Source organism: Ursus americanus, chromosome 1 (genome assembly GCF_024610735.1).
Source record: "Ursus americanus isolate L20-20 chromosome 1, mUrsAme1.1.p, whole genome shotgun sequence".
Classification (NCBI taxonomy): Eukaryota; Metazoa; Chordata; class Mammalia; order Carnivora; family Ursidae; genus Ursus; species Ursus americanus.
In genome coordinates this window covers 55,585,849-55,607,415 of record NC_142127.1, presented here as the reverse complement: position 1 = coordinate 55,607,415, position 21,567 = coordinate 55,585,849, and the positions used below count along the sequence as shown (strand labels likewise).

The 21,567-nt window shown below is 40.8% G+C and overlaps 1 protein-coding gene across 2 annotated transcripts in view; it reads left to right on the top strand.

The window, feature by feature from the left end:
- TTN (titin) overlaps positions 1-21,567 on the top strand; it is a 268,971-nt gene that overhangs the window by 79,836 nt on the left and 167,568 nt on the right. For both annotated transcript variants that reach the window (XM_087861792.1, XM_087861790.1), the window contains 34 exons: positions 393-671; positions 794-1,075; positions 2,081-2,359; positions 2,474-2,761; positions 2,924-3,202; positions 3,296-3,574; positions 3,685-3,963; positions 4,077-4,364; positions 4,496-4,783; positions 5,312-5,593; positions 5,851-6,129; positions 6,245-6,526; positions 6,677-6,955; positions 7,052-7,339; positions 7,530-7,808; positions 7,904-8,182; positions 8,285-8,563; positions 8,704-8,991; positions 9,133-9,420; positions 10,747-11,028; positions 11,269-11,547; positions 11,976-12,257; positions 12,381-12,659; positions 13,174-13,461; positions 13,571-13,849; positions 13,959-14,237; positions 14,326-14,604; positions 15,200-15,487; positions 15,620-15,907; positions 16,614-16,904; positions 18,901-19,188; positions 19,770-19,862; positions 19,987-20,272; positions 21,187-21,370. In XM_087861792.1, coding sequence (XP_087717918.1) covers positions 393-671; positions 794-1,075; positions 2,081-2,359; positions 2,474-2,761; positions 2,924-3,202; positions 3,296-3,574; positions 3,685-3,963; positions 4,077-4,364; positions 4,496-4,783; positions 5,312-5,593; positions 5,851-6,129; positions 6,245-6,526; positions 6,677-6,955; positions 7,052-7,339; positions 7,530-7,808; positions 7,904-8,182; positions 8,285-8,563; positions 8,704-8,991; positions 9,133-9,420; positions 10,747-11,028; positions 11,269-11,547; positions 11,976-12,257; positions 12,381-12,659; positions 13,174-13,461; positions 13,571-13,849; positions 13,959-14,237; positions 14,326-14,604; positions 15,200-15,487; positions 15,620-15,907; positions 16,614-16,904; positions 18,901-19,188; positions 19,770-19,862; positions 19,987-20,272; positions 21,187-21,370 — 9,329 coding nt within the window. The remainder of the gene's footprint in view (positions 1-392; positions 672-793; positions 1,076-2,080; positions 2,360-2,473; positions 2,762-2,923; positions 3,203-3,295; positions 3,575-3,684; positions 3,964-4,076; positions 4,365-4,495; positions 4,784-5,311; positions 5,594-5,850; positions 6,130-6,244; positions 6,527-6,676; positions 6,956-7,051; positions 7,340-7,529; positions 7,809-7,903; positions 8,183-8,284; positions 8,564-8,703; positions 8,992-9,132; positions 9,421-10,746; positions 11,029-11,268; positions 11,548-11,975; positions 12,258-12,380; positions 12,660-13,173; positions 13,462-13,570; positions 13,850-13,958; positions 14,238-14,325; positions 14,605-15,199; positions 15,488-15,619; positions 15,908-16,613; positions 16,905-18,900; positions 19,189-19,769; positions 19,863-19,986; positions 20,273-21,186; positions 21,371-21,567) is intronic.

Genomic DNA, 21,567 nt, shown 5'->3' with positions numbered 1-21,567 from the left:
ATAGAGCATATACAAAAAATTTCAACCCTGAAGTCAAGATTCTAAACCTCATGAATATCATCTTAATTAAATGTACTTGGGTTTGGTTTTTGTTTACAATTTTTGCATCAGTCCTTATTGTCCAAGATAAATTAGGTAAGGTAAGGTAGATAGAAGGTCGAACTCCTCAGTAAGGACAACTGGAGGTCTTGTCTGGGCTCTCTGCCAAGGAAGCAGGCTGATTTTTGTAAAGGCTAATGGCTTCTCCAAAGCGGTTATTCCTCAACACTAAAGTGATGGCTCTGGACACTGTTTCCCCATTATAGTATCTTCACTCTTTCTTCCACCTTAAAAACAAAAACATTCTGTGAAATTAAATAGTCCAATTCATTAGAAATTCTTGTTTTTTACAGAACCACCTGTTTTTAGCAGCTTCCCTCCTGTAGTAGAAACCCTTAAAAATACTGAAGTTAGTCTTGAGTGTGAACTATCGGGAACACCACCATTCGGCGTGATCTGGTACAAAGACAAGCGGCAGCTCCGAAGTAGCAAGAAATACAAGATTGCATCCAAAAATTTCCACGCAAGTATTCACATTCTCAATGTTGAAGCTTCGGACATTGGTGAATACTACTGCAAAGCCCAGAATGAAGTCGGAAGTGATACTTGTATTTGTACTGTAAAATTAAAAGGTAAGCATATTTCCTGCATCTGGCAGAAATGGCAGGAATGTGCAAAACACTTACTTTTTCTCTCTCTCTTCCATTATCTGGACAATGTTTTCAACACTCTCCACCCATCTTTCCTTGTTCAGAACCACCAAGATTTGTCTCCAAACTGAACAGCCTCACGGTTGTAGCTGGCGAGCCCGCTGAGTTACAAGCATCCATAGAAGGAGCCCAGCCTATTTCTGTCCAGTGGCTTAAAGAGAAAGAAGAAGTGATCAGAGAAAGTGAAAACATCAGAATTACATTTGTAGAAAATGTTGCAACTCTGCAGTTTGCAAAAGCAGAACCAGCTAATGCTGGGAAGTATATCTGTCAAATCAAGAATGATGGTGGAATGAGGGAGAACATGGCCACACTGACTGTTTTAGGTTGGTACAATATAGTACAACGGTCCCCTGATAGAAGGTGATGCCAAACACTGAGATGAGTCACTGGTAGAATCTCCTGTTCTAAATTTCTTCTAGAAGGATAGTAATCCTTACCTATTTGAAAGGTTTAGAAGAGGGTTGCCTGGATCACTCAGTCAGTTAGTGCATCTGCCTTTGGCTCAGGTGATGATCCCAAGGTCCTGGGATCGAGCCCCCTGTCGGGCTCTCTGCTCAGTGGGGAGTCTGCTTTTCCCTTTCCCTCTACCCATCTCTCACTCTCTCTTTCTGTCTCTCTCTCTCTCAAATAAATAAATAAAATAAGAATAAAATGAAAGAAAGACCAAAAAAAAGAAAGGTTTAGGAAAAAGGACCTAATCGATCTTTCTTTTCCCGTAATCGATCTTTCAAACTCTTCCTGTTTCTGTGATCCTAACAAAAATTAGCCATCTGTTTCAATGTTTACTTACTACTTTTCTTGATGGATTAGCCAATATAATCATGACTCTCTTTTGCTTAAGCATGAAAACTATGGGAAGCCAGCTTTTGCAACAAGGAAATTTTGTTTCCAAAGTACTAGCTGTTAATGCTGGCAAGAACTCCCAAGATCAGAGTTAGATAGGAAAGACTTGCACTTGCACCTTTGGACATTTTAATTCAGCAATTGTTTGGAGAACAGCTTGGAAAACCACTAGCTTTAGCACCTTAAAGCAAAAATATCAAGTAATTCATAATGACATGAATCCTTTGCTCTAGAGAGAGGGTCAAGTGCAGATCAATACACACTGTCTAGTATACATTATATTGTTTTGGAAGTCAACTGGTGCACAAACATATTTCTTAATAACCCATCATTTCATGATAGTGTGTAATTGTGGCATCATCTCTCTCTAAGGAGAGAGCCCTAGCACAACCACAGCATGGGAAGAAACAGTCTCAGTGAATTTGAGAGTAGAGGCATGGTAATGGTAACGGACTTTGACAGATGGCTATCACATTTTATTTCAGAGCCTGCAGTCATTGTTGAGAAAGCAGGATCAATGACAGTGGCTGTGGGAGAAACGTGCACTCTGGAGTGTAAGGTGGCCGGCACTCCCGAACTCTCAGTAGAATGGTACAAAGACGGAAAGCTGTTGACCAGCAGCCAAAAACACAAATTTAGCTTCTACAACAAAATCTCTTCCTTAAAGATACTCTCTGTTGAAAGGCAAGACGCAGGCACATACACCTTCCAGGTTCAAAATAACGTTGGAAAAAGCAGCTGCACAGCTGTGGTTGACGTTTCAGGTCAGTTCCACTCTATTCCCCCCATTGCTTATGCGAATGCCTTCATCAGCTTCCTTCCCGCACAGCTCTTCTACTCTTTCAAACCATGATGATCTCTTGCCTTTCCTCACACAGACCGAATGGTCCCTCCCTCTTTCACCCGAAGACTGAGAGGTACTGTTGGGGTGCTGGGTACTTCTTGCATCCTGGAGTGCAAAGTAGCTGGGTCATCACCTATCTCTGTTGCCTGGTTTCATGAAAAAACTAAGATTGTCAGCGGAGCAAAGTACCAAACCACATTCTCCGATAACGTCTGCACATTGCAGCTGAATTCTCTGGACTCCTCGGACACGGGCAATTACACGTGCGTGGCCGCTAATGCCGCCGGCTCTGATGAATGTCGTGCAGCGTTGGCTGTACAAGGTCAGTGTTACGTACACAAACCATTTCTTACAAATTCTCTTTTGGGTGCCCATCCAGGCACCCATTTGACGCACATTCAAAAGAGCTCTTCCTTTTCAATTCAAAGTCGCAACTGAATGAGAAGCTTACGGGCTCTTTTCACTGTCCTCCATGTCTATGTAGAACCACCCTCTTTCGTGAAGGAACCTGAACCTTTGGAAATACTACCAGGCAAAAATGTCACCTTCACAAGCGTTATTCGAGGGACCCCTCCCTTCAAGGTCGGCTGGTTCAGAGGCGCCAGAGAACTCGTGAGAGGAGACCGGTGTAACATTTATTTTGAAGACACTGTGGCAGAACTGGAATTATTTAATGTTGACATCTCTCAGAGTGGGGAATACACTTGTGTGGTTTCTAACAATGCTGGCCAAACGTCCTGCACGACTCATCTCTTTGTGAAAGGTTTGTTCAAGTGCATTTGCCCTTCTTATTTTCTCTACGCTGACATCTTTGCACTCTTACCGTGTTTAATTGTTGTGCTTTGTCCCTCACCAGAACCGGCTACCTTTGTGAAGAAGTTAAGTGATCACTCTGTAGAGCCAGGGAAGTCCATAATTCTGGAAGGCACCTACACTGGGACACTTCCGATTTCAGTTGCCTGGAAAAAGGATGGTGTTAACGTAACTCCATCTGAGAGATGCAGCATAGTCACAACAGAGAAAACTTGCATCCTAGAAATTCTGAACAGCACAAAAAGAGATGCAGGACAGTACTCCTGCGAAATTGAAAACGAGGCAGGGAGGGATGTTTGCCAAGCTCTGGTATCTACGTTAGGTGTGTTGTCTTATGTTCTCTCCTAAATGATCGGCATTCATGTAACACAAAGCATGCTTTGTTTGGTGTTCTTTAATTCCAGTGGCTGACTGTGATCCTTTCTTCTTCAGAACCACCTTATTTTGTTACGGAACTGGAACCCCTGGAGGCATCTGTTGGAGATTCGGTTTCTTTACAGTGCCAAGTTGCTGGGACACCAGAAATTACAGTGTCTTGGTACAAAGGAGACACTAAGTTACGGCCAACTCCGGAATACAGGACCTATTTTACAAACAATGTGGCCACACTGGTTTTTAATAAAGTGAATATTAATGACAGTGGAGAGTACACATGTAAAGCAGAAAACAGCATAGGAACTGCTTCTTCTAAGACTGTCTTCAGAATTCAAGGTGATAATATGAATTCAGAAATGAGGAAATTTTTTAATTTTAATTCTTTTATCTTTGTGGAGAAATTTTCGTTTGATCTACTGATGGCTCAAGTATCGCTTGTCTTCCTGCAGAGCGCCAACTCCCACCTTCCTTTGCAAGACAACTGAAAGACATTGAACAGACTGTTGGGTTGCCAGTTACACTCACTTGTCGATTAAATGGCTCTGCACCCATCCAAGTGTGCTGGTATAGAGATGGGGTACTTTTACGAGATGACGAAAATCTACAGACGTCATTTGTAGATAATGTGGCAACTTTAAAAATTTTGCAAACGGACTTGAGTCACTCCGGCCAGTACTCCTGCTCAGCTTCTAACCCGCTTGGAACAGCGTCTTCTAGTGCTAGACTGACAGCAAGAGGTTTGTTCCCATGTTAATCTTTCCCTTTGCAAACCAAACCGTGACTTCTTATTCATTGTCAGAGTAGAAATGGCCAATGGAAAAAGTAAAACAAACAAAAACACACATTGCCTTTTCTTTTCATTTTCCAGAACCTAAGAAATCTCCCTTCTTTGACATCAAGCCTGTATCTATTGATGTCATTGCTGGGGAAAGTGCTGACTTTGAGTGTCATGTTACTGGTGCTCAACCAATGCGAATCACTTGGTCGAAAGATAACAAGGAGATACGACCTGGAGGAAATTATACTATCACATGTGTGGGAAACACTCCCCATCTGAGAATTCTTAAAGTAGGCAAAGGAGACTCTGGTCAATATACTTGCCAAGCAACCAATGATGTTGGCAAAGACATGTGCTCAGCTCAACTCAGTGTAAAAGGTATCATTACGTGACACCTACCAATACCTGTTCTTTCCCACGTTTGTGTAATGGTCTTCTAAAAGTTCCTTTAGTTTTTAAGTGTGTGGGAAAAACTAACTGGGTCATGTTAGAATTTGTATATTAGTGTTGAAAACATTAATCAAAGTTCTGTTTTGTCTTTATATTGTTCTTTAAAGTAGTGTCAACTCTAAGTGTGATCCTATCAGATAGTGTCTAATTGAAATTTGTTAAATACTGTTTCAACTATCCATTCTCCTATTTTCTGTTATATGGCATTCTGATTTATCATTACTAAATTTTGATCAAATACCTCTATAATACATTACTTTATATATCTTAGCTTATATATCCAAACTACAAAAATAAGCTTAACAATGAAATTCTCTATTAAAAGCTTGTTTAATAGAAAGCATAACATTTTACCATAAAATAATCAGAAAGTATATTCTTAATAAACCAGTTTAAATATGTATTTATAGGATCTTCAACTACAAACACAAGCTGTTTTTTCCTTTGATTTACTAGAACCTCCCAAGTTTGTTAAGAAGCTAGAAGCTTCTAAAGTTGTGAAGCAGGGAGAATCCATCCAACTGGAATGCAAAATAAGTGGTTCCCCAGAAATCAAAGTTGTGTGGTTCCGAAATGACAGTGAACTCCATGAAAGTTGGAAATACAACATGTCATTCGTTAATTCTGTGGCACTGCTTACCATCAATGAAGGCAGCACTGAGGATAGCGGGGACTATATCTGTGAAGCTCATAATGGTGTTGGTGACGCCAGCTGCAGCACAGCCCTGACCGTTAAAGGTTAGACACCCTAAACTGCTTTCTTCTCCTCTGATTGGATTCTTTTTCGGCAATGTTATGAGCTCCAAAATAACAAGACTCCCTATGGGGATTTGCTTGCAATTCCTTGAACTAGTTTTTGTGAATTGTTATTTCTTGCATTACCATACTGTCATACGGTCACACCAATCATTCTTAATGATCCTGGATTCTAAAATACTATTTTTCCTTTTCAGTAAGCAAATTTTCTCATCATTTATCTTCTTTTTTTCTGGTAGCACCTCCTGTTTTCACCCAGAAGCCTGCTCCAATAGGAGCTCTTAAAGGTTCTGATGTTATCTTCCAATGTGAAATTTCGGGAACCCCCCCATTTGAAGTGGTGTGGGTTAAAGATCGAAAGCAAGTTCGAAGCAGCAAGAAATTTAAAATCACTTCAAAAAATTTTGATACAAGTCTTCATATCCTTAACCTTGACACTTCCGATGTAGGAGAATATCATTGCAAAGCTACTAATGAGGTGGGAAGCGACACGTGTGTTTGCACTGTCAAGTTCAAAGGTTTGTATAAGCGGGCACGAAAATATATGTCTCTTCCTTTCATCTTTTCTTGTTTAACTAATAACTTCTGTGGCTGTGATTCTTTTTTTCTCTAACCACAAATTTCTTTCATTAGAACCCCCACGGTTTGTGAAAAAGCTAAGCGACACCTCAACCCTTGTTGGGGATGCTGTTGAGTTACGGGCTGTAGTTGAAGGCTTCCAGCCAATTTCTGTTGTCTGGCTGAAAGATAAAGGTGATGTCATCAGAGAGAGTGAAAACACTAGGATTTCATTCGTCGATAATGTCGCAACCCTCCAGCTTGGGAGCCCTGAAGCATCTGATTCTGGAAAATATGTGTGCCAAATCAAAAATGATGCTGGGATGAGAGAGTGTTCAGCAGTCTTGACTGTAGTAGGTTAGTAACAAAGTACAACCTGAGAAAAAAATCACATTGATTGGCCCATGGTCATCATCTGCAAATATTATTCTTACCCCATTATATATTGATTACACTCTCAGTTTGGAAGGTGACTTTATTTCCAATGCGCTATACTTCTTCTTTTAGAACAAGCCAGAATCGTAGAGAAGCCAGAACCCATGACTGTCACTACTGGAAATCCTTTTGCTTTAGAGTGTGTAGTGGCTGGAACACCAGAACTTTCAGTCAAGTGGTTCAAAGATGGGAGAGAATTATCTGCAGACAGCAAACATCAGATTACATTCATCAACAAAGTGGCTTCCATTAAAATCCCTTGTGCAGAAATGAGTGACAAGGGGTTATATAGCTTTGAAGTGAAAAACAGTGTTGGTAAAAGTACCTGCTCTGTATCCGTCCACGTGTCGGGTGAGTAGTGTGAGGTTTTTACGAATCTATAATTTTTCCTGGAAAAAGAAAAAAAAAAGCTTCTCTTTAAATGGAAAACTACCCTTCTCCACATAGATCGAGTTGTGCCTCCTTCCTTCATCCGCAAGCTGAAAGACATGAACGCCATCCTGGGGACCTCGGCCGTTCTGGAGTGCCGAGTCTCTGGCTCAGCCCCGATTTCAGTTGGCTGGTTTCAGGACGGAAATGAGCTCGTTAGCGGGCCTAAATGCCAGTCCAGCTTTTCAGAAAATGTCTGCACGTTGAATCTGAGCTTATTGGAGCCCTCGGACACAGGCGTATACACGTGTGTGGCTGCCAACGTGGCTGGTTCTGACGAGTGCTCGGCCGTCCTGACCGTGCAAGGTCAGTGTGCAAGAGGCGGGCCGCAGCCGCCCTCACGTCTCTTCCACGTGACGTGGCGCCTGCCTCGCGTGGAATTTCTCTATCTGGTCTTCATTTGTAGTCTTAGTTCCCTTTTCTTTGAGGAGCAAAAGCGCCATCTCACCTAGTTTCCTTTTTTTCTCTTGACCTCTCCCTCCCGTGGGGGTTCCAGAACCACCATCTTTCGAACAAATCCCCGACTCTGTGGAAGTTTTACCTGGAACGAGCCTCATCTTCACCAGCGTCTTTAGAGGCACCCCTCCGTTCAAGGTCAAATGGTTTAAGGGCAGCAGGGAACTGGTGTCAGGGGAGTCATGCACCATCTCTCTGGAAGATTTTGTGACAGAACTGGAGTTGTTGGAGGTGGAGCCGTTGCAGAGTGGAGACTATTCTTGCCTGGTGACCAATGACGCGGGCAGTGCCTCTTGTACTGCCCATCTTTTTGTGAAAGGTTTGCTCTGTTCTCCAACTCATGTGTCTCTTAAAATTCCTTTCCAAGTCTTCATTTGAAGATGCCAATTTCACCCTCCTGTTTCCTCCGTACAGAACCAGCCACCTTTGTGAAAAGGTTGGCTGATTTCAACGTGGAGACTGGAAGCCCCATAGTCCTTGAGGCCACGTTTACTGGCACACCTCCCATCTCGGTGAGCTGGATGAAGAATGAGTTCCTTCTTTCACAGTCTCAGAACTGCAGTATTACCATGACAGAGAAATCGACGATCCTGGAAATTACAGAGAGCACTATAGAGGATTATGCCCAGTACAGCTGCCTGATAGAAAATGAGGCCGGTCAAGATATTTGTGAAGCTCTGGTGTCTGTCTTAGGTGTGTTAACAAGTTACCTCTTTTTGTTGCTGTCTTTTCCTGCTTTGAAAACATCCTCTTCAAGGTAGCGTGATTGATTGATTATCATCCTTTGTGCCCTAGAACCACCCTATTTCATTGAACCTCTGCAACACGTAGAGGCAACCATTGGAGAACCCACGACTTTACAGTGTAAAGTGGATGGAACCCCAGAAATTAGAATTTCTTGGTATAAAGAACACACAAAGCTACGATCGGCTCCTGCATATAAAATGCAATTTAAAAATAACGTTGCCTCTTTAGTAATCAACAAAGTGGACCACAGCGACGTGGGAGAGTACACATGCAAGGCAGAAAACAGCGTGGGGGCAGTCGCTTCTTCCGGCGTGCTTGTTATCAAAGGTGACGATGGTTTCGTTTACCAAGTCTTGCTGTGTGCTGACAGACTCATTTTCTTAAGAACATCAAAATTGTAATGGCTTGAAATATGTCGTGGATGTTGTATCTCTTGTAAACAAGGGTTATCTATAACTTCTTTACAGAGCGTAAACTTCCACCTTCCTTTGCAAGAAAACTGAAGGATGTTCATGAGACTCTTGGTTTCCCTGTTGCATTTGAATGTCGCATCAATGGCTCAGAACCTCTTCAAGTGTCTTGGTACAAAGATGGGGTGCTTTTGAAAGATGATGCAAATTTGCAAACGTCTTTTGTTCATAACGTAGCAACCCTTCAGATTTTGCAAACTGACCAGAGCCATGTTGGTCAGTACAATTGCTCAGCTTCTAATCCTCTTGGAACTGCTTCTTCTAGTGCCAAACTCATTCTCTCAGGTGAGTAGCTCATCACATTACCCTCTTCATTATAAAAGCTTCACTGCTGTGGGCCGCCAAAGGACTGGTGCTACTTAGTTTCTGCTCCATGTTCGGGAGCATGAAAACCAAAGTCACCATGTTGGTCTTCATCCTTTTCAGAACATGAAGTGCCTCCTTTCTTTGATCTAAAGCCTGTATCAGTAGATCTTGCTCTTGGAGAAAGTGGTTCTTTTAAATGTCATGTAACTGGAACTGCACCCATCAAAATCACTTGGGCCAAAGATAACCGAGAGATTCGCCCTGGAGGCAACTACAAGATGACTTTGGTTGAAAATACTGCCACTCTGACAGTTCTCAAAGTAAGCAAAGGCGATGCCGGGCAGTACACCTGCTACGCAAGCAACGTCGCTGGAAAAGACTCTTGTTCTGCTCACCTGGGTGTACAAGGTACCTGTTCCAGTCAAGAAGCAACATCTCTTTTATGTTTTCAATATCTTGAAATACAAGAGGAAGGGCGTGCTTGAAAGTTATGTTTAGGACCATGGTCTAGTAATTAGAAGAGATCAAATGGATCTAGGGCCTTCCAAATGGGGTCAAGTTTTAAAATTTTTTGTTAAAAAATATAAAACTGATAGAACACAGACTGGACATCCATTTTCAAAGGCTTAAGATAGAGACTAGGGAAATAGTGAACCAAAGATTTTCACAGAATTGCAAGGAAATCCAAGTTTGAAAGAAATCAGCTTGAGACAAAAAAGGGAAGTGACCTCAAATGACTTATTTTTGACAGTAGTTTGTAAATTAGTGGATTTTGTCACTCTACGGGATAGCAGATCCCAAACAAGCCCTTCAAGAAGAGTCAGCTTGTGCAAACCTCTCTTCCTCCACTAGCCCCCACTTAAATAATAGTGGAAGTGAGAGGGCTAGGGAGAACATCAAGATCCAACATTATGGAAGGCAACCATATCTTTCTGTAGCAAGTTCATGGCTGCCATTGTCAGAAATTAAATCCTTAACTCAATGAGCTACTGATCTAATCCATTAGAGAATTTTTCAGGGTTTTTGTGGGGATGGTTTATAGATATCTTGAAATTAAAATAGAATTGTATTTAGCAGCCCATTTGCTCTATGACCTACTCCTGATCATTTTTATTTCTCTGAGCTTGAATTTTTTGCTTCACTAACAAAGAAAGCCTTGCTCTCCCTCACTTTGAAGGGAAATTATGAGAGTTGAAGAAATACCTATTTAAGGTCTATAAGAGAAATTGGCATAAATATTATGATACCTCGCCCAGTTTTGTTATTCTGATTCCTCATCGTACATACCTGGTATCTTTGCAACCATAGGAGATACACCTCCACTGTTTCACATACAGGAGAGTAGTCAAACTCTCTTATTCCTTGTGCACTTCAGAGTGCTTCCAACACCAGATATAGCCTGTGCCTCTGATCTTGCACTAAACATATGATTCTTTTGCTGGGAGGAAAATCAAACAGTACAGATTAATGTATTTTCCTCTTTCCGTTTGCAATAACATTTGATGTGGTTGCTTACAGAAATACATGCATTTTATTTTAAGAAATTTCTACTTAGATTAAACTTAACCATTCTCAACTACTAATTATTAACTATTCTTCCTTGAACTGCATCAAATAAATATGTTTTCTGAAGTTAAAGTCTTCTCTGACAGAGGGATTCCTTTTTTCACTTCATCTTGAGTTATACATGTCTTTTCCATCCCTTACCTTGTGTTTTCCCTGTTGGTTCCATAGAACCACCCAGGTTCATTAAGAAGCTAGAAACTTCAAGAATTGTGAAACAGGATGAATACACAAGATATGAATGTAAAATAGGAGGGTCTCCAGAAATCAAAGTTTTATGGTACAAAGACGAGACTGAAATTCAAGAGAGCAGTAAATTCAGAATGTCATTCCTTGACTCGGTGGCAGTGTTGGAAATGCACAACCTCAGTGTTGAGGACAGCGGAGACTACACATGTGAGGCCCGCAATGCAGCAGGCAGCGCAAGCAGCAGCACTTCCTTAAAAGTTAAAGGTCAGATCTTACTCTTCATTCATGTTTTTCACATTGGACTCCTCTCTAGCTGTCCTCTCAGGTCCCTGTTTGACTCTTCAGCAACATCTTAAAATTTTTGAAGGATACAATCAAAAATTGAAAGTGATATTTTCTGTCTCTATGATGGAATGGAAAACTGATTCTTACTTGAAACTATATACTTACAGGATACATCCTGATTTTCCTTTCTTTTCTAACTTAATTACCTTCCAATTGTAGAACCACCTGTTTTCCGCAAAAAGCCTCATCCTGTTGAGACGCTGAAAGGAGCTGATGTTCATCTCGAATGTGAGCTTCAGGGTACTCCCCCATTTCAAGTTTCTTGGCATAAAGATAAGAGAGAACTTAGGAGCGGCAAGAAGTACAAGATCATGTCTGAGAACTTCCTGACAAGTATTCACATCCTGAATGTTGATGCTGCAGACATGGGGGAATACCAGTGCAAAGCCACCAACGATGTGGGGAGTGACACTTGTGTTGGTTCCATCACTCTGAAAGGTTAGAATGGTCTCATTCTTTTCTGTCCGCCATTTCCCTTCTAATTTCCTTCCCTCTAATTTTAATGCTCTGTTAGCTTCTTAGTGATTGCCCAGTTCTTTATCACTAGCTGTGTCTTCTACTTTCCCTTTTTTCTCTTTCAAGTCCTTTGTTGTTTAGTGTGCATCCCACATCTGAGTCCTACCAAAGATCATTTGAGACAGTTTTCCAATGGATTTCATTGAACTCAGAAAGCTAGAGAGGACAAGACATTTGACCCTTTTGGCTTAATATAAACTCTAACATGTCCCTGCTCCCACTCACCAAAAATACCTCTGATTTAAGAAATGGAAACATTATTATCACTAGTGGAATTCCTAGCATTGCATGGCTTGAGGGAGGTACTACTAGCCCCACACGTTTTAAACCATTTGTCTCTTTTTCATCAGCACCACCAAGATTTGTGAAGAAGCTCAGTGATGTTTCTACCATCGTTGGTGAAGAAGTTCAGCTACAGACTACTATTGAAGGCGCTGAGCCAATATCAGTGGTGTGGTTCAAAGATAAGGGGGAGATTGTTAGAGAAAGTGACAACATATGGGTTTCTTATTCAGAAAACATTGCAACCCTACAGTTCGCAAGAGCAGAAACAGCCAATGCTGGGAAGTACACCTGTCAGATCAAAAACGATGCTGGAATGCAAGAGTGCTTCGCCACACTATCCGTTCTCGGTTAGTACGAATAGAACATTGCCGCGAATATTACCGTGAATACAAATACACACTAGTATCTGTGTATTTTTAAGCTTTTCAGTTTGAATGTAAATTTTGAATGCAATTTCTATCTCGTTCCAGAACCTGCAGCGATTGTGGAAAAGCCAGAATCCATTAGAGTTACCACAGGAGATACCTGTACCTTGGAGTGCACAGTCACTGGCACACCCGAACTCAGTACCAGGTGGTTTAAGGATGGAAAAGAACTGACAAGTGACAGCAAATACAAAATAAGCTTCTTCAACAAAGTATCTGGCCTTAAGATTATCAATGTTGCACCTAGTGACAGTGGTGTATACAGTTTCGAGGTGCAAAACCCTGTTGGCAAAGACAGCTGTACAGCCTCAGTTCAAGTTTCAGGTTGGTTGGTTGGGCTTTTATCTCAATGTTATCATAATGTAGACCCTGATTTACATAAATGTGTATGGGAAGCTCCATCTTCTACAGCAGAACATGAATCTGATCTCCTCTGCATCTCCAAAATCAGAGGTCACATCCCTGTAGAGTTGGAAGAAAACCAAGTTCAAAAGTTAGAACCCTTTCTCATGGAAAAATTTCCACAATTCAAAGTGGTAGGAGTAAAACTTAATCCCCAGAGAAGGATAAAGTTGTCTTTAACTATCACTTATGCTGGAGTAATTCACCATATGGTGGTTCACAGTGATGAGAGACCAGAACCCCTCCCACGTCAGCTAGCACATCTTGCCCATTGATTCTCAAGGCTTTCAACGGTGTGAATTCAGAGGGAATTCTTTGATACCCTGGCAAAAAAAGCCCCTGAATCTAGGGGTATTCCATCAAAGAGACAATAATTCTCTCTTCAAATCATTGTATAACTGATGTCCCTTGTTTGTTTGATTTTTATCACATTCAGACCGAGCTGTTCCTCCTTCATTCACGAGAAAATTGAAAGAGACGAATGGTCTGTCAGGTTCCTCAGTTGTAATGGAGTGCAAAGTCTATGGGTCACCGCCAATCTCTGTCTCCTGGTTCCATGAAGGAAACGAGATCAGCAGTGGAAGGAAATACCAGACCACCCTGACAGATAACACTTGTGCTTTAACTGTGAACATGCTAGAAGAATCAGATGCCGGGGACTACACGTGTGTAGCTACTAACGTGGCTGGTTCTGATGAATGCAGCGCTCCTTTGACCGTGCGAGGTCAGTTAAAACCACAGGAAAATAGAACTGCATTTCATAATGTATTAAGCATGTTTATCATCAAACTTCAAAAATATTAAATTGCTCTTGGTATGTCATTTTTGTTTAGAACCACCATCCTTTGTTCAGAAACCTGAGGCCATGGATGTTTTAACGGGAGCCAATGTAACTTTCACAAGCATCATAAAAGGAACACCTCCTTTCAGCGTCAGCTGGTTCAAGGGTAGCAGTGAATTAGTACCAGGGGACAGGTGTAATGTGTCTCTGGAGGATTCCGTGGCTGAGCTGGAGCTGTTTGATGTAGAGACAACACAGAGTGGAGAATATACCTGCATAGTCAGTAACGAGGCCGGCAGAGCTTCTTGTACAGCACATCTCTATGTAAAAGGTTGGTTTGCTAGTCTGCATTGTTACAACTAACTTACGTGGAGTAACAGCTGTGTCTATATCTGAATGTATGTGTGTTTGACTTCGTATTTTCCATTTGCTTACTACAGCGCCAGCCAAATTTGTGAAGAGGCTCAATGACTACAGCATAGAGAAAGGAAAACCCCTGATTCTAGAGGGCACGTACACTGGAACTCCTCCCATTTCGGTTACATGGAAGAAAAATGGCATAAACGTAACTCCTTCTCAGAGGTGTAATATAACCACAACTGAAAAATCTGCAATCCTGGAAATTCCAAGTAGCACAGTGGAGGATGCAGGACAATACAACTGTTACATTGAAAATGCTTCTGGAAAAGATTCCTGTTCGGCACAAATACTGATACTAGGTTTGTTACGACCCTGCCTTCACAGCATCATATATAAATAATCACTCTGGCACGTCTTTTCATGACTAATTCTCTCTCTTGCCTGCAGAACCACCGTATTTTGTCAAGCAGTTGGAGCCTGTTAAGGTGACCGTTGGAGATTCTGCCTCTTTACAGTGCCAAATTGCTGGGACCCCTGAAATTGGGGTGTCTTGGTACAAAGGAGATACCAAATTAAGACCTACTTCCACCTGCAAAATGCATTTTAGGAACAATGTCGCTACGCTGGTTTTCAACCAGGTTGATGGTAGTGATAGTGGAGAATATATCTGCAGAGCTGAAAACAGTGTGGGAGAAGTTTCTTCATCAACGTTCCTTACTGTTCAAGGTGATTGCGATGTTTTAAAAGTGAATGAATATGTGTTTCTTTGGAACAAGATTTAAAATATCTGGTGAAGGACTTCTCTTTAGGAAAATCTTGCCCAAGGCAAAATCTTCTGCTTAAGAAATTCTGTCTACAGTTAGTGGCTTATCTTTTTCTGTAGCTGGGAGAGATAAGAGGACTAAATCTTCCATTGGAAGGATCGTGGAATCACTTGTCTCTATAATTAAATCTTTAAGAAAAATGAGTAACCATATTTTAAAAATTTCACTTCACGAGTGTCCCATTAAAATTGCCACAAGTCAGTCTTAAAAAGTAGGAGAATCTTCTGCGTGCCTGGAGACATACCTTAAGCCAGTCAGTTGCTTTTTGGGCTTTCATAGTTTTGTACCTAGTGTGCATTAGGGAGACCACAGAGTGAAAATCTTGCTCCAAAAGTTTATATGTTTTTCTTTGCATCAAAGTTAGTTCAAGAGCTGTTAATGCCTCCTGATATTTTTGTAGACATACTATTATCCATACAACAATCATTTTGAGAAGGATAGTCAGCAAATTAAAAATCTATCCAGAAGTACTCAGTATTTTAACTCTGTTCCTACAGAGCAAAAACTGCCACCATCATTTTCTCGGCAATTGCGAGACGTTCAAGAAACAGTTGGACTGCCGGTTGTGTTTGAATGTACCATACATGGATCAGAGCCTATCTCGGTGTCTTGGTATAAAGACGGCAAGCCGTTGAAAGACAGCCCAAATGTACAAACATCGTTTTTAGATAATGTGGCCACTCTTAACATCTTTAAAACAGACCGGAGCCTTGCGGGCCAGTATTCTTGCACAGCTACAAATCCTATAGGGTCTGCTTCTTCTGGTGCCAGACTCATTCTCACAGGTTTGTGGCCACTTCAACTTCTGTTTCTATAATTAAAATTTCTGTCATCAAAATTAAGGAGAAAACACCACTATTTCTGTAAAATGGGATGGCTACGGAGCCTGAAACTGTGTCCTTCTGCTCTGTTCTTAGTGGGGAAGAACCCACCATTCTTTGACATCCCTGTTGCCCCTGTGGATGCTGTGGTCGGGGACAGTGCTGACTTTGAGTGCCATGTTACTGGGACGCAACCAATAAAGGTCGCTTGGGCCAAAGACAACAGAGAGATACGAAGTGGCGGAAACTACCAGATCAGTTACCTAGAAAACACGGCCCACCTGACAATTCTGAAAGTAGACAAGGGAGACTCTGGGCAATATACCTGCTATGCTGTGAATGAAGTGGGAAAGGACTCATGCACAGCTCAACTTAACATAAAAGGTATCGTTTATTTTGCATGCGGTCCAACAAAACATAATTGTTTCCTATTCTCTCCTAAGGGTGCAATTTCTATTAGGACAGTGAAATTTAGGACAGTTTCTATTAGGACAGTGAAATTTAGGACAGTTATAAACAAATGACATAAAAATGTTGAAGAAGAGGGTTCCTGAAGGGCTCAGTCGATTCAGTGACTGCCTTCTGCTCAGGTTGTGATCCCAGAGTCCCAGAATCTAGTCCTGAGTCGGGAATCCCTGCTCAGCAGGGAGTCTCCTTCTCTCTCTGACCCTCCCGCATTTCATGCTTGCTCTTTTTCTCCGTCTCTCTCTCTCTAATAAATAAAATCTTCTAAAAAATGTTGAAGAAATAAGTTTCTCTAGAGAACAAGTGATCTTTTTAAATCTGTATTTTTCTAGAATTGTATATATCCTACATCACCCTAAGACCACTCCCCCCCCTTTTTTTTTACACTACTATGTAGTTCTGTAAGTGGTCATAAGCTATTTTTGTCATTTATCCCATAAATCAGAGAACAGTTGAGAATAAGCTTGTGGAAGGAGGTGGAAATGTTTAGAAACGTGTGCTATTCACTGTATCTAGTTAGTCAGCATTAACTTCTAATGTAGAGGAGGACCTCATTTTCCTGAAAGCCTCCTATGAGTAACCTGCCTCTGGCTTCCATTTCATATATCCTTGCAATTTCTTGCAGAGCGGCTCATTCCACCAAGCTTCACTAAAAAACTCTCGGAGACCGTTGAAGAGACGGAAGGGAATTCTTTCAGACTCGAGGGCCGTGTTGCCGGTTCCCAGCCTATAACGGTCGCATGGTACAGGAATAATATCGAGCTACACCCAACTTCCAACTGTGAGATCGCATTCAAGAACAATACGCTCCTGCTGCACGTCAAGAAGGCGGGCATGGGCGACGCTGGCCTGTACACATGCAAAGTGTCAAACGACGCGGGCTCTGCTCTGTGTACATCTTCGATTGTCATCAAAGGTGAGTCGTCTTCGCGGCCCCCGGCCTCCTCCAGTGTTCTTCTTATTGCCTAATAGCTAGGCCTGTGCATTTCCTCTGACATGTGCATTTCTTCTTTAACTCCGTTGGCCAAGGAAGTTAGAGCAGATACATAGTTGACCCTTGAACAACGCGGAGGCTAGGATCACCGACAAATCCCCGTATAACTTTTGACTCTTCCAAAACTTTGCTAATAGCACCCTGTTGACTGGAGGCCTTACCAATAACATAAACAGTCAGTTATATATTCTTACAATACAGTGAACTAGAGAAAAGAATGCATCCGTATGTAAGTGGACCCGTGCCTTTCAAACCCATGTTCTGTAAGGGCTAACTGGAAATATGCGTTGTTGTTGGCTTGCCAGAATTCCATATGTATTAACTTGAAATACATACTATTTGTAATTTAGTTACATGGCCAGCAAAGTAGGTGTTATATAATAAATGGACTAAAATCACAGCATGTGAATCATATCCCAAAATTCTCTCAGGCAGTTAGAAGTCTAAGTCTACTTGGAAATTCATGCCTCAGTAATACATAAATTTTTATGAGGCACGTTTATTTTGAAAAATTCTTAAATTTTCATCATGGAAAACTACATTAACTTTGCTTCTTGGAAGTTATATCACATTCTGCAACATTCTCTTGGCTATTTCTACTAACGGATTATTGTTTGACATATATTGCCCAAAGCTTTTAGCCTGTAAATGAATATTAATCTCAGACAAAAGAGTAAAATTTGCTCAAAAGGGAAAAAAGAAAGATGAGAGGAAAGATGCTGCATATTATTATGGAAGACGCATTTGCATATACAGTCCTAGCTTGGGGCAAAGAAATAGACCGTATCTTTTAAAGAGATCTTTTTTCCTGATCCTCTGACCATAAAATGGCTTCGTCCAGATGATTATGATGCAGATTCATCAAAATCACTTTACAAGCCAACTTTCTAGAGCAGCGTGGAGTTTGATGATCAACTCTGATGTGATCCAGTCGGCCATTTGTTGGCCATTTCAGGGTGCATGCATAGAAAATAGGTTAATACCACTAATGGGCTCATATCACTGAGTTGTCTTAACTTCGAAGACACTCATTTTATAGAATTTAAGTGCATTTAGTTTTAAAATATGTTTAATAAAAAAAAAAATAAGTGGTGGCTTATATTCATGATTTACCTTCCTGGTGGTTTTGCCATTGAGTAGATAAGTACTTTCTATCTCATTCTGAGGCTATTTCTTTGTAGAATTTTTTTTTAAGTAGACATCGCAATTTTTAATCATTACAATCAGGAATATTGCCTTATGTTTGTATCTACTTCTCAGAATCATTGAATAAAACCATTACATAACACTGAGTTGTATACGGCCTTCCTTCCATGTTACCTGTATATTCTTGATTGATTTTCAGTTGACCACTGAGCTTCAACTGCTATTTCCTTTGGGCAAAGATTAGATTTTAAATGCTACTCTAGCTGCATTTCATAGCTAAAGATGCATATTGGGGAAAGTCACCTATTACGATGTGGGCTCACGGATTACTCAAACGTTGGCTTTCTTCCCCAGAGGGCAGCAAGAACTGCTGCTCCAGACGAGCAGAATTCCCCCGTAGGCCCTTCGTTTTTAGGGCGCAGCAAAAAGGCAGCTGTACGCATTCGAGCGGAGCCACAGTGTACTCTGTGGTGTGGAAGTTTATAGGAACGGCCAGTTGCCACGTTTGCAGAGTTTAATCAGGGCACAGATGCTGGTATGATTAATAGGCAACATGGCACACTCTTTGTTTTTCAACCTTTATCTTCTTCAAAAATCCAAGAAATGTAACTGTTGCCTTCAGAGAGGAATCAACCCTGATTCGGTTACTGGTTCCGTTCTGCTATAGCAGCCGGTAATACCTGTTAGAGGCAAAACTTGTTTCTTCTCTGGAATTTAAAACTTTTTTGCCTTTATGTTCCTTTTACGTTTAAAAGTATCTTTGTAATTCCAGAACCCAAGAAGCCCCCTGTGTTTGATCAGCACCTTACTCCAGTAACAGCAATCGAAGGAGAATTTGTGCAGCTCAGCTGTCACGTGTGGGGATCAGAACCCATCAGGATCCAGTGGCTGAAGGCTGGAAGGGAAGTAAAGCCCTCAGACAGATGCAGCTTCAGCTTTGCTCACGGGACTGCCATGCTGGAACTGAAGGATGTGGTTAAAGCAGATTCAGGAGATTATGTGTGCAAAGCTTCAAATGTGGCTGGAAGTGACACTTCAAAATCAAAAGTGACCATTAAAGGTACAGATACCTCAAAAGTAGTATTCCAATGAAGCCAATGACCGGTCCCATTTATTTGCTTATACAACTTAAATAAGAATGGAATTCATTTTTTAGAAACATCAATTATTGCTCATTTGCAATTTTTAGCCTCCTTGTTATAACTGAAGTATTAGATAATTTAATGGAAATAATTTCGATACAAATTGTCTGACATTACTCCAAGTTCACCATCCTATTTCTCATACCTCTTTCCACCATATCCAAGAAGGTCTAAGTTCCAAAAATCGTGCTATGATAGTGTGACATGAAGGAATCTGATGTCACAGTCCTGGAGGAAATCTATCGAATAAAGCCAAGCCTAGAAATATAAAATTGGACACTGCTATTATGATTGTAGTGACCTGCATTTGAGAACTACAACTAGTGATAAATGCCTATAAAACTGCTTTATATTCCGTAATCCACTGTCATACATAGTGAGTCCTGGAGTGAATGATATCTTTGACGCTGCCAGATTCCTACAGCTTATTTTACAAAGTAATAATTTGTTCTGATTTTAAGGTAACTGTGGTAACAAAACGTGTAAATGTGTCTTTCAGACAAACCAGCCGCAGTCCCAGCAGCCAAGAAAGCGGCAGTAGACGGGAAGCTCTTCTTCGTGTCAGAACCTCAGAGTATCAGAGTCATAGAAAGTAAGTACTTTGTGAACAGTACGTCTTCTTCTACCTTGTACAATTTTACTGCTGATTTAATTTTGGAAGAACCGATTCGGGAAAATGAAGTGTTTTTAATTCATTTACTTTCATTCTTCCTTAGAAACCACTGCAACATTCATTGCAAAAGTTGGAGGTGATCCAATCCCAAATGTTAAATGGACAAAAGGGAAATGGAGGCAACTGAACCAGGGGGGTCGCATTCTTATCCACCAGAAAGGCGACGAAGCAAAGCTGGAGATTAGAGACACCACAAAAACTGATTCTGGATTGTATCGGTGTGTCGCATTTAATAAACACGGCGAAATTGAAAGTAACGTTAACCTGCAGGTGGATGAAAGGAAGAAACAGGAGAAACTTGAGGGAGATCTTAGAGCAATGCTGAAAAAGTAAGTTCACTTAAAACACACGCGCACACACACACACACAGACACACACACACACACAGACACACACAGACACACACACACACAGACACACACACACACACACACACACACACACACACACACACAGACACACACACGGTCATTTTCCATTCACAAAAGAGATCTCTCAAGAGGCATGGACCATCCCCTCCGAGCCTCTGATGGCAAATGAACAGAAGCACACGGACATTCCCACAAGATCATATAAGCAAACACCCAATACTTGGGTGTAGGTTAGCAGTTCATGAAGATCAGTTTCTGAATGATCATGAGAAAGTTGTGAGACTGAAGCAATTTTTTATTAAAATTTTAGACAAAGGAAATGGCCTACGGAGAAACCTGTACCTGTCTCGATATGAACTTTCTGTTTCTGTGTATTATTTCTCATGTTCTGAATTCTTTTCTAGATCAACACTTGCAACATTTCCATAATTACCAATACTTTCAACACAAATTATGTTTCAACATAGTTGATTATTAAATTAATCAACATTTGCTTTCCTCACATCTTCCCCCTGACATGATATTTATCCTTTATTATTGCCTTCCATTGCTGTTATTGTTCTTCCTTTTAATTATTTCACTAGATTCTTCGGTTGTAAAATTTACAAATATATATATTCCTTCTTAAATTCCTTGATAAAATGTTTGTACTTAATTACAATGGTCCAATCTTAATCTACTTCATCACCAAGCCCACATTTTTTTTTATTGTTGACATGGAAAAACTAATATTTCTTGAACAAAGGACACAGCTCTATGCCTTTGTGAGGGGGAAAAGAAACCTTATTGGTATTTATAATTCTTAAATGAAAATAGGCAATTCAAAATAAGTAGAAGACAGGTGATTTACATTTATTTCTGATTTCATTTAGGACTCCAATTTTAAAGAAAGGAGCTGGAGAAGAAGAGGAAATCGATATCATGGAACTTCTCAAAAATGTTGATCCTAAAGAATATGAAAAATATGCCCGCATGTATGGAATCACTGACTTCCGAGGTCTTCTTCAAGCATTCGAACTGCTAAAGCAAAGTCAAGAAGAAGAGACACACAGATTGGTATGATCTTTTGTGTATCGCATCATCTTAAAAATTTACATTTGAAACATCAAATATACATCCTTTGAATTTCCAGAAGCTTACAGCTGTTTGAGATCATTTAATGTAACCTAGGCCAATCATGGAAGCCGAATATAATCATGCATCCTCTAATTCAATTTTTTTCCCATATGTAATACTTCTACTTTTTCCTCCTC